This window comes from Macaca thibetana, chromosome 7 (assembly GCF_024542745.1).
Source record: "Macaca thibetana thibetana isolate TM-01 chromosome 7, ASM2454274v1, whole genome shotgun sequence".
Lineage (NCBI taxonomy): Eukaryota > Metazoa > Chordata > Mammalia > Primates > Cercopithecidae > Macaca > Macaca thibetana.
Genome location: NC_065584.1, coordinates 136558775 through 136571107, shown reverse-complemented (window position 1 = coordinate 136571107; position 12333 = coordinate 136558775). Strand labels below are relative to the sequence as shown.

The 12333-nt window shown below is 43.9% G+C and overlaps 1 protein-coding gene across 4 annotated transcripts in view; it reads left to right on the top strand.

Moving 5' to 3' along the window:
* MYO5C (myosin VC) overlaps positions 1 to 12333 on the top strand; it is a 109163-nt gene that overhangs the window by 59387 nt on the left and 37443 nt on the right. For all 4 annotated transcript variants that reach the window (XM_050797915.1, XM_050797914.1, XM_050797917.1 and 1 more), the window contains 7 exons: positions 1293 to 1386; positions 3977 to 4040; positions 7341 to 7521; positions 9708 to 9801; positions 10102 to 10165; positions 10248 to 10328; positions 11495 to 11675. In XM_050797915.1, the coding sequence (XP_050653872.1) occupies positions 1293 to 1386; positions 3977 to 4040; positions 7341 to 7521; positions 9708 to 9801; positions 10102 to 10165; positions 10248 to 10328; positions 11495 to 11675 (759 nt within the window). The remainder of the gene's footprint in view (positions 1 to 1292; positions 1387 to 3976; positions 4041 to 7340; positions 7522 to 9707; positions 9802 to 10101; positions 10166 to 10247; positions 10329 to 11494; positions 11676 to 12333) is intronic.

Genomic DNA, 12333 nt, shown 5'->3' with positions numbered 1-12333 from the left:
TAGATTCAAATCTTGCCTTTGTCTGGCTGGGCAGCCTTGGCTAAAGTCCCTTACCCTCTCTGAATTTTAGTTTCCTCATATAAAAAAATGAGAATAACAAAAAAGGACTGACAGAATTGTTGTGAGAATAAAATCATTAGATTAAATACTTTAGCCAAATGCCTACCATAATGAATTTTAGTTTCCTCCTGTATAAAATGAGAATAACAAAAAGAGATGGACAGAATTTTGTGAGAATAAAATGGTCAGATGAAATAAGTTAGCCAAATGCCTGTGGTGAGTCCCTGCAAAAGTGTGAGCCAGTGTGTTCTAAGAAGGTGATGTTTATTACCATCCACTCTGCCGCATTTTGGGTTTTTGTTTTTTTTTTTTTTAGACGGAGTCTCGCTCTGTCACCCAGGCTGGAGTGCAGTGTGGTGGCACGATTGCAGCCCACTGCAACCTCTGCCTCCCGGGTTCAAGCAATTCTCCTTCCTCAGCCTCCCAAGGAGTAGCTGGGATTCCAGGCACACACCACAACACCCGGCTAATTTTTTGTATTTTTAATAGAGGTGGGGTTTCACCATGTTGGCCAGGCTGGTCTCGAACTCCTGACCTCCAGTGATCCACCCCCGCTTGATCTCCCAAAGTGCAGGGATTACAGGCGTGAGCCACTGCACCCGGCCTCTGCTGCATTTTCAAAGTCCTAGCACCCAGGGTTGGTGGATTGGAGGCCCAGAAGACATCCCTTTGCCCTCCCCATGCCCCAGTGCTGGGTGCACCAACACTGCTGCCGTGGGCATCGCCAGCTGCCAGTCACCATCAGTCAGCACCACGGGCCTGCTGCCAGCCCAGCAGACACTTTACCAGGAGAAGCCAAAATGATAGGAATTCTGCTGCGCTCACACATCCTTCGTGAGTCATAACAATTGCAAAGTGTGAATCCCTTTACGCCATCAACTGCGTAATCGTAGCATATTCGATATATAAAGTCCCCTGGCTATTGAGAAGCTCGGCAAAAAGAAGAGGTATGTCCCTGACATTGAGGAGGTCTTGGATGTATCCTTTCTCCTTGTTTCAGCCCTTGCTGGCCAGGTCGGGAATAGTGTCACCTTTGAAGTCATGTTGAGCCCTTGCATGTGAAACTAATGGCAGCGTCTTACAGTGGGCTGGTGCTAGCTGTTATCTATGGACAAGAGCTGAGAAAAAATAAACTAATTTAAGAATATACATCTTTTTGCCAAGAAAGGCAATGGTGACAGCTTGAAGTGAGGTTTTCAAAAAAGTTTGTTTTTCCCCCTTCCCTCTGCTAGAAGTTGGCAAAGCTTCAGAAGCATAATTCAGAACTGGAAACACAGAAAGACCAAATACAGCTGAAGCTTCAAGAGAAGACTGAAGAGTTGAAAGGTAAAGCTCGGGGGGCACAAATCCAGACATTCACTGATTTAGTCACTCAGTAAACAGTACTGGGGGTGACCAGTTTTAGAACCAGGGGTCTCTGGTGTACACTTAGTTTAGTGAGACAATTCTTGCTCACAAGGAATAGCCATATTTAAGTCGTGGTAACTTTGCCCTACAGATTCGTCTGTTTTACTTCCGTCTTTTGTCAGACAGCACAGCAATTCCTCTCTGTGCCTCAGAACTTCCTGGGCCCTTTGCAAAGTGCAGATGGTCGGACCATGAGCCCGGAGCTTTTGCATCGGGAAATGGGTGTGTGTGTGTCTGTGTGTGCGCATGGGTGTGTAGTGGTGTCAGAGGTGGTTCAGACGTCTAATTTTAGAAAACTTTTATGGTAATCCTGATGTGCAGTCAGAGTAATGCTGTGGTCATGTTTGGTGCTCACCAAAGATTTGCAGAAAAAATTCAGATCTGTCAGAGTTAATTAGCCTAAGTGATACCCATGTCCTCTGCTACTGTCCTGCCCAGAGTGAAGGGCAGACCCTGGAACCAGTAGGTATCACTTCCTTTAGGGGTGTGGAACAGCTATGCTTAGCCTAGCTCTATACATTTGAGCTTTTCAGCTCAAATTCAACTTGACAATACTTACTTGCTGTATCCCAGAAAAGGCAACAGGCAACAGAGCCTGGCGGTCCCTGACCACATAGTTTAAATCACCACTGTCGGTGATCTTGCCTAGGGATCTCTTCCTTGAGCTCCAACGTGAGGGTGGCAGGAGCACGAGGGTTCAGGCCTGGGGATTCTGCACACACCTCCGGCCCAGCAGATGGTGGATATGATGGGAGCCAGAGGAGCGCAGAGCCCTGGAAGTTCAGGGCAGAGAGTGGGAGGAGCGAATGTTAGTGAAGAGGGAGTAAACAACCTGACACCAGGGCACTGGGGCAGGAAAGGCTGTGCCCTCCTTTTCCAGGTAGTGTGTGCCCTCCACCCTGTCTCTGTAGGGCTGATGGTGTGGGCACCGGAGCCATGCGAATGTCAGAGATGAACAGGAGCATGTCAGAGGTCCGGGAGTAAACCTTGAACCTGAGTTAGGAAAGGGTTTCCCCACCTCCACCCTTTTTATTACAGCACACTCCTCTTGGGTGGTGGTTGTGGGTTTTTCCCCCCCTAATTTCAAGTAGAATTTCCCACAAGGGCATTTACATTCTCAGGAATATAACCTGAAAATTATGTTTCTGAGACCATGTCGTGTTTGGGTGAGTAATTTTATATCCTCTTCCAAAAAGTCCATGAAAACTTTCAACGTAATATTTATAAACTGCTTATCCTGTGCGCCTCCTCCCTCCTGGCAAACAGTGTTTTGTGAGCAGCACCAACCTTTACCTATGCTTGTGACTTAAGACCCAGGGATGCTCTCAAATGCTGTTTCCCCTTTTTGAGATTCTGACTTAACATGGACATAATCCCGTTCCCCTTGAGAAGTAAATCACATTTGAGCAGCTTCTGTAGCCCATCTGCAAATGGCCCAAGATGGTAAGCACTAGAATTAAAGCCAGTGCTTTTGGTTAATTGAAAATTGAAGTTATATCAAACGTGTTGGCTTCTAAATTAAAGCTTGAGCATTTCCCCCAGTATTTCCTGGCTGCCTCACAACGTTCTGAAGCAGTCATTTTGATTCAGAAACATTTGGCACTACGTTAGACAAACTATTAAACCGTTGGCTTAAAAAAAAAAGTAATTTGGAGAATCGCTATCGACACTGCACCCCGAGGACTCCTTCTGGGGCGGGGCTCAGAGGTGAGGTAGATCTCAAGGATGAGATGTCAGCTCAGTGCAAACAGGAGCATCGCCGTTTGAGGGGCTGCATTGCCTTTCTCCCATTTTGATGATCCCTGTGGCATACGGGTGTGTTGGGAATGTGGGGTTGTCACAGCCATGGAACGTCCTGCCCCTCGGCCTGCAGACTTTGTGTTTGCAACTCTTGTATTTCAGTGCTAACAGCTGCCTTTTTGTACTTCCTCTTTCCCAGACATTTAATTATTTTCTTGGTTATCACAGATGAGTGGTTCTCAGCTTTGCTGCCGCCTCACCCCCAGACATTTGGCAATGTCTGGAACCAATTTGGGTTGTCACAACCGGAGCAGAGGTGCTACTGGCTTCTAGAGGGTAGAAGCCAGGGATGGGCAGCCCCCTCTCCACAGCAAAGAATTATCCAGCCCATAGTAGCAATAATGCCAAGACTGAGAAACCTTGTCACAAATGGATCATTTTCTTCCCAAATGGTTTCTATTTATTTTTAATGATATTCATTGTCTCAAAGCCAATATATCTATTTTAATAAATAACAGACCAATAAAAGTACTATAAATGAAACTATTTATTGATAATTCCAACCTGACAAATTTGTGAGAATTATTATTTTGAAACCCCCTCATCTGTATTTCTTGTTTATAAAAAATGACCTATGCTCTCATTGTAAGTCCTGTTAATAATAAACATCACATGATTGTCCTGATAGTCTCACTTTCTGAAACATAACATGAAACAATCAAGGCATTGATTTGGCAGACATATCTCAAAAAGCATTCTCTTTTTACAGAAAAAATGGACAACCTCACCAAGCAGCTCTTTGATGATGTACAAAAGGAAGAACGGCAAAGAATGTATGGAATCTAGTTTGCCTTAAAGCTACTTTCTTTCTTCTCTCTGTGCTGTTTTATATTTTCCATCTCAGTTTGCATATAGGAGATCACAGATACAAGAAAGTGGGGTGTGACTATCTGTGATATAGGAGATCACAGATACAAGAAAGTGGGATGTGACTATTTTTAGGAAGTGAGATTAGAGATTTATGAGAGCTAAGTTCCACAATGTGTGCTATCAGATGCTGAACACATTCTAGAGTAGTCCATAAAGCTTCTGCTGGGTGGGTACACTGGATCACCAGGAACTAATTACTTTCTTTCTCTTTTTCTCTTTTTCCTTCCTTCCTTCCTTCCTTCCTTCCTTCCTTCCTTCCTTCCTTCCTTCCTTCCTTCCTTCCTTCCTCCCTCTCTCCCTCCCTCCCTCCCTCCCTTTCTCTTTCTTTCTTTCTTTCCCTCCCTCCCTCCCTTCCTTCCTTTCCTTCCTTCCTCTCCTTCCTCTCCTCCTTTTCTTTTTCTCTTTCTTTCTTTTTTTTACTTTATTGCTAAGACAGTGCAAAATTCAGAGACTACCACCACCTTCAACTTCCACCAAATCCAAGCATTAAGATTCTTGCCTAGGAAATAAACCTCCCTCCCTTCCTTCCCCACCTATTGTACTTGTTAGTTTGTCTTTTATCCCAAGAGATAAGGTAAATAACGCACCTCACAGAAATTAAGGCAGGTGCCTGACCTTGTACTGTACCAGCCCACCTTTCCTATCTCAATAGCAAACCCTTTGCTAACCTCCAAGGACTCCAATCTGGGCTTCCCTTCTCTTAAGTAGTCAAAGGTTTTTAGATCTCAAAGTTGGGGTGCATGGCAGGGTGCTGGAAAGAGATAGAACATTCTTGGCACATCTCTTTTGGGGTCTAGAAAGCTCAGGTCTGCCTGTGGTGGTAGGATACAAACCTTTCCCAAGCAGTGAGCAGGACAGCCTGGGTCTGGGTGAGGAAATAGGATTCTAAAGAGAGGAGGGAATATCCCAGAATGGCTCCAGGAGTTAAGAGATATATGACGTGTTTCATGATCCTCCATCAGTTTTTAAATATGTCTAATTAACTCATTTACCTAGAAAAATGTAGTTGTCGATGAGTGTTTCATGTGAGGAGAAGAGCTCGGCTCTTGGCATCTGTCCACGTGCAGGGACCACTTGGGAGTGATCATTTCAAGCTGGGGGTTTGGAGAGCCAGGCTGAGGCCGGGTCATTGTGGGCTGTTTGCAGTCCTAACTGGGTCAGGGCAAGGCAGGCCAGTGAAGGGAGTAAAACTCTTCACCGTCTCTAGGCCCGTGTTCTGCCTCCTCGTTAGCACTCGTCTGTAGCTTGGTTTAGCCCTTGGTCAGCCAAGTGGGGAATTCCTGGCCCCTGTCACAATTCTCAGGAGGCTCCAAGAGGCCTGCAGTCTGTGGGCACCCTCCTGACCAGCTCCGTCTGTGGGTCTAAGATTCTTTTCACATAAGACTTCTGGGCCAGGTGTAGTGGCTCATGCCTGTAATCCCAGCACTTTGGGAGGCCTAGGCGGACAGATCACCTGAGGTCAGGAGTTTGAGACCAGCCTGGCCAATGTGGTGAAACCCCGTCTCTACTAAAAATACAAAAATTAGCCGGGCGTGGTGGCAGATGCCTGTAATCCCAGCTACGCGGGAGGCTGAGGCAGGAGAATTGCTTGAACCCGGGAGGCGGAGGTTGCAGTGAGCTAAGATCGCGCCACTGTACTCCAACCTGGGTGACAGAATGAGACCTTGTCTCCAAAAAAAAAAAAAAAAGGAAGACTTCTGGTTGCAGTTTTCTTTTTCAAAGGCATTTTACTGGCCTCTTGGGAGCACTGCAGTTTTTTTAAAAACCTGGAAACAAAGTTTGTTAATATCTATAGAAAAAAGAGGCTATGTGCAGTGGCTCATGCCTGTAATCCCAGCACTTTGGGAGGCCAAGGCAGGCGCGGATCACCTGAGGTCAGGATTTTGAGACCAGCCTGGCCAACATGGCAAAACCCCGTCTCTACTAAAAATACAAAAATTAGCCGGGCGTGGTGGCATGCCTGTAATCCCAGCTACTCAGGAGGCTGAGGCAGGAGAATCACTCGAACCCGGGGGGCGGAGGTTGCAGTGAGCTGAGATTGCGCCACTTCACTCCAGCCTGGGTAAGAGAAAAATCCGTCTCAAAAGTAAATAAATAAATAAGTAAAATCTATAAAAAAGAAATCAAACAAATTTATTGGGAATGTGGCTCTCTTTCTCAGAGTTTTTCCTTTTGTGCTATAAAAGCGAGTTATAAAAGGAACTGAGATGACAGCTCAGCAAGTAGAATGATTTAATAAACTCATAGAGCTTCTGGCACCGCTTCAGGGCCCCTGTGGGCTATGCTGGTTATGTATCTCTTTTCAATTATTTTCTTAGTTAATCATCAAATTTTTAATTGAGCAACCTTCTAGAGCAGTTGGATTTACACACACTTTTGGGCACCTGGATTAGCTGCCGTTTATTCCAGAATTTTTGAAGGGCTAGACCCCTGGACATATCAGATAGCTCTATTGTTTAGGATCAAACAAACTCCCAGCAGGATCCTTGGAACGAGGAAGGAGCCAGGACTTGGCAGAGCATGCCAAGATATTCTCTGAGGGAAAATGGCCCTTCCAGGGGACTGCATGGAACCCCGGGGGATTGGGAATACAGTGTCCCAACAACCAGTGTGTATTTTAAGTTCAGGCTCCCTATCCAGTGTCCCCGGTGCGTGATCATTGTAAAGCTACACCTTTCAGATCAGGAGGTGTAAGAAGTTGCCTTTAACCTAAGAGGAAACAGTTTGCTAAAAATAAGGCCATTATCTGCTGGAACTGTCACAGTAGGTCCTAATTAACTTGTTTCCTCTTGTTGTTTTCAAAACAATGTATTCTAATTCAAAGTAAAGACTGTAGAGACAATTCTAAATTATTTTCTTCTTTTTTTGGGGGGGTGGGGGGAGTTGTGGGGAGGGTCTCGCTCTGTCACCCAGGTTGAAGTGCAGTGGCACAATCTCAGCTCACTGCAGCCTGGACCTCCTGGGCTCAGGCAATTCACCCACCTCAGCCTCCTGGGTAGCTGGGACTACTGGCGTGCGCCACCACACCTGGCTAATTTTTGTATTTTTAGTGGAGACGGGGGGGGGGGTCTCTCTTGTTGCCCAGGCTGGTCTCGAACTCCTGGGCTCAAGGGATCCGCCTGCCTTGGCCTCCCAAAGTGCTGGGATTACAGGTTTGAGCCACCACACTCAGCTCTAAATTATTTTCTTCTTTTGCTGCCTAGGCTTCTTGAAAAAAGTTTTGAACTGAAAACACAAGACTATGAGAAGCAGATTCAGTCTTTGAAAGAAGTAATTAAAGCTCTCAAGGATGAGAAGACGCAACTCCAACAGCTGGTAGAGGAGGAGCACGTCACTTCTGATGGCTTGAAGGCAGAAGTGGCCCGCCTGAGCAAGCAGGCCAAGGTAGAGCTGCTCTCACGTTCAGCCCTGCCCTCTGGTTAAGTCATTTGATTGCAATTCCAAGTTCCCACAGATTAGACAGCTAAAAGCATCTGGGTAAAGGCCACAGGCAAATAGAGCCTGATTCCTTCAGTCCTTCCAACTGTGAACCTCCAGGCTGCCTTTGATTTAGCAATCATTGTATTCTATATTTTAAAAGTCAACTTTCTAACTTTTTTGAAATTACATTTATGTAAAGTTATTTAAATATGTTGATGTAGAGAATACTTCCAAATTAGACTGTAAATTGAGGTGAATCCTTATTATATAATCCATCACTATAAATCTATAAACATCTGCATTAAAGTTAAGTTACCTTATTATCAAAATATTTCATTTAAACCGTTACTAGAAAATTTACAAAAACAATTATCCAATGCAGAGTGTGGTGAATGTAGTTAATAAGAGCATATTGTACATTCAAAATTGCTATGAATAAATCTTAAATGTTCTCACCACAAAAAATGACAAATATTTGAGGTGATAACATGTTAATCAGCTGAATTATTCCACATTATATTCATAAATTATAACATCAATAAAGCTATAAATTGTCAATGGTAGAAATTTTTAAGTAAATTTTTATAAACCTGAGAGGGAAAAATCACATAGAATTTTTAAAACTGCATAATCATACATAAAAATATTGTTACCTGTATTTATCATTAAAAATATATAAATATTCCTGGGCAATTTAATAAAAAGCTCTTGAGAAAAATGAATGAATGGATGAAGTAATGATCCATGCTTGGACAATCAAGGCTTAAGTGAATTGTTTCCCTACCAGAAAACTTAAACCTGAGTGTACCTGTGTTCTTAAATGTAAGACATTTCATCATTAAGTTGGAAAGCTTTTAAGCTTCTACTAAATATGTGAAATACATATTATCAGAGCAGGATTATGCAAATATTCTTTGTAATTGTCATGAACTAGCCATGTGTGGTTTAGAAGAGCTTTTGGAATTGCATCCGGGTGGACACTGAATTCCATAGCTGAAGTATGTGTCTTCTCTGGGCCCCATCCCCTATTGTTTAAAAGTAGGAGGTCAGAGCACATGATCAGGAAGGGTCACTTTCATTCCTGTGACTGCTTCACTCTTAGCAGCCACATGAGCCTGATGTCAGTCTGTGGGAGTCCTGTCATCTGGCTGAAGTCTGAGGTCTGTATCTTAAATGTAGGAAATTGTGAGACTGCGCTTGCAGAGAGGTACCAGTAGGTGTCACTCACTTTCTCTTTGGTAGCTAAGACTGGGTAACTCTCCAGGGTGATCTCTTAAGATTACTCTGGGCTGGGCGTGGTGGCTCACGCCTGTAATCCCAGCACTTTGGGAGGCCAAGGCGGGCAGATCACGAGGTAAGGAGATGGAGACCATCCTGGCCAACACGGTGAAACCCCGTCTCTACTAGAAATACAAAAAAAAAAAATATTAGCCAGGCAAGGCAGCACGTGCCTGTAGTCCCAGATACTCGGGAGGCTGAAGCAGGAGAATCGCTTGAACCTGGGAGGTGGAGGTTGCAGTGAGCTGAGATCACACCACTGGACTTCAGCCTGGGTGACAGAGCAAGACTCCGTCTCAAAAAAAAAAAAAAATTACTCTGGGTTTTTGATTTTTGTTTTTTGGGGTTTTTTTGAGACAGAGTTTTGCTCTTGTCACCCAGGCTGGAGTGCAATGGCAGCATCTTGGCTCACTGCAACCCCACCTCCCAGGTTCAAGCAATTCTCGTGCCTCAGCCTCCCAAGTAGCTGGGATTACAGGCATCTGCCACCATGCCCGGCTAATTTTTTGTATTTTTAGTAGAGACAGGTTTTTACCTTGTTGGTCAGGCTGGTCTCAAACTCCTGACCTCAGGTGATCCATCCATCTCAGCCTCCCAAAGTGCTGGGATTACAGGTGTGAGCCACTGCGCCCCGCCCAGGGAAGTTAATTCTACTGATACAACCCAGTAGGTCTGGCATGTTGAGTAGTTAAGCATGCCTCAAGGCCAAGCTGTGTGGGCAATGATGGTTTAACAAGATCTTAGCTAAGAAAGAAATTGCAGTGAGGATGTCTTGCGTAGACAGGCGACGCCGTAATTGTGTTCCCTTTGTCTCATATAAAGCATAATTGCTGTTTTTTTCTTTACCTGATTCTGTCGTTGCTGTGATTCAGACAATCTCTGAGTTCGAAAAAGAGATACAGCTACTTCAGGCACAGAAGATAGATGTGGAGAAACATGTGCAGTCACAAAAACGGGAAATGAGAGGTAATAAAAATATGAGTCTCTTAGTCCATGGGTGTAGACTGAATTTATCATAGCTGTGTCACTGCTAAGGAAACGTGTCCTTTGGTATGAATTTGGTTGGACATATGGTAGATTGCTTAGTTGGTAGGCTGAATAGCTAGTTGGTTGAATACCTGGAAGATTGGTTAGTTGGTTGATTGGATAGCTGGTGAGTTATTTAGCTGGAGACTGTGAAGCTAGAAAACTGGGCCCTGGAAAGGGAATGGGAAAAGATAAATCATCCACAAATGTAATGTATACAACTCTGCCTTTTCCTTTCAGAAAAGATGTCAGAGATCACCAAACAACTTCTCGAAAGCTATGACATTGAAGATGTAAGAAGCAGGTAATCATTTTTGCATTATCAAACATTTTAAGACATGTAAAACGTGAGAGAGATGATAGATTTTATCTTCCTTATTTTGCAGGCTCTCTATGGAAGATTTGGAACATTTAAATGAGGATGGAGAACTTTGGTTTGCTTATGAAGGACTGAAGAAAGCAACACGGTTAGAAATTCTCCTCAGGGTTCCTCTTTATTTTTCAGAGATAATAAATAGACGATTGGAAAGTCCAAAGTGTACCTTAACATAGATTGATACACAAATTCCTTAGAGTAGAATGACCAAATAACCGCTAGAAATATTTCTCTGAGAAGTAAGTAATTAGCTTATTCATGAAGAGCAATCTCTTCATGGGATAAAATGCCTAGTAAAAAACCCCATAACCCATACAGTGGAAACCGATTATCAAATAAGTTAGTTAGTGTTGCCAGAGATATGTAGATACGTTTAAATTTAAGGCATGTGTTGCATGTATTTAAATTAATAAATTTTATTTTTTACAGCAGTTTTAGGTTCACATCAAAGTTGAGCAGAAATATAGAGAGTTCCCATATACCCATCACGACACGCACACAACCTCCTCCACGATCAGCTTCCCAAACCACAGTGGTGTGTTTACTATGACTGATGAACCAACACTGACATGCCACTGTCACCCAAAGTCTATGGTTTACATTAGAGTTCACTCTTGGTGTACATTCTGTAGGTTTTGACAAATGTATAATGATTCGTATCCACAACTGTAGTATCATACAGAACATGTTTTGTTTTGTTTTTGAGGTGGAGTCTCACTCTGTTGCCCAGGCTGGAGTGCAGTGACAAGATCTCGGCTCACCGCAACCTCCACCTCCGGGTTTCAAGCGATTTTCGTGCCTCAGCCTCCTGAGTAGCTGAAACTACAGGCATGCGCTACCACACCCGGCTAATTTTTGTATTTTTAGTAGAGACGGGGTTTCATCATGTTGTCTAGGCTGGTCTCAAACTCCTGACCTCAAGTGATCCACACACCTCGGCCTCCCAAAGTGTTGGGATTACAGGTGTGAGCCAGTGCGTCCGGCCAAAATTTTTTAACTATTAAGAGTGTAAAAATACAATAACCTCTAAAATTTTCTTCATTGTTAACTACATGTTAACCCCCACATAATGCTTCCTAACTAGCTAGAAGATTTTGTAATTAGGCATTCCTGATTCTGTAGCCGGTAACTGTGAGTGCATAAGTAAACTTGATGTACTTTGTGCACGGCTCTTGTGGGTCTTCATAACTGCCTCCCAGCCGTCCGTACAGCAGAATAAAGGCCATGCAGTTTATTTCCTGACCCTTCCTTTAATAGTGTTTTGGAGAGCCATTTCCAGTCTCAGAAGGAGTGCTACGAAAAGGAGATTGAAGCTTTGAATTTCAAAGTGGTGCATCTAAGTCAAGAAATCAACCACCTGCAGAAGTTATTCAGAGAAGAAAATGACATCAATGAAAGCATCCGTCTTGAAGTGACCAGGCTAACATCAGAGAATATGGTATGGTCTCAGCCAGGGGCCCCAGTCATGGCCATCATACTAGAGATGTTCTTTGTCAGTGGAGTCAAATTCAATTTCTTGGCAGTAAAAGAGTGGATATAAATTACTTTTTCCAGAAGTGAAATAACTCAGTCTGGTGATTAAACTATAAAATGACTGCAGACCAGAGAGCACTCTGATACAAGAGTGTGTGTTCACCACAGGATGGGTGCAGGTGCTGTGATTGTGTGTGTGTGCGTAAGTGTGTATGTTTTAAAGTCTGTATTTAAATCCAGCCCTAACCCCTTGGAAAGTGACCACAAAATTGAAGGGTAGCTCTTGAAACAGGAGTGTGTCAGAAGGCCAGTCCTGCTCATGCTTCAAATCTCATTTTTTTTTTGTTTTTTTGTTTTTTGAGACAGAGTCTCACTCTGTCACCCAGGCTGAAGTGCAGTGGCGCAATTGCAGCTCACTGCAACCTCCACCTCCCGGGTTCAAGCAATTCTCCTACCTCAGCCTCCCAAGTAGCTGGGATTACAGGCGCCCACTACCACGCCCAGCTAATTTTGCATTTTTAGTAGAGACAGGGTTTCACTATGTGGGCAAGGCTAGTCTTGAACTCCTGACCTCGTGATCTGCCTGCCTCGGCCTCCCAAAGTGGCATAACCCACCGTGCCTG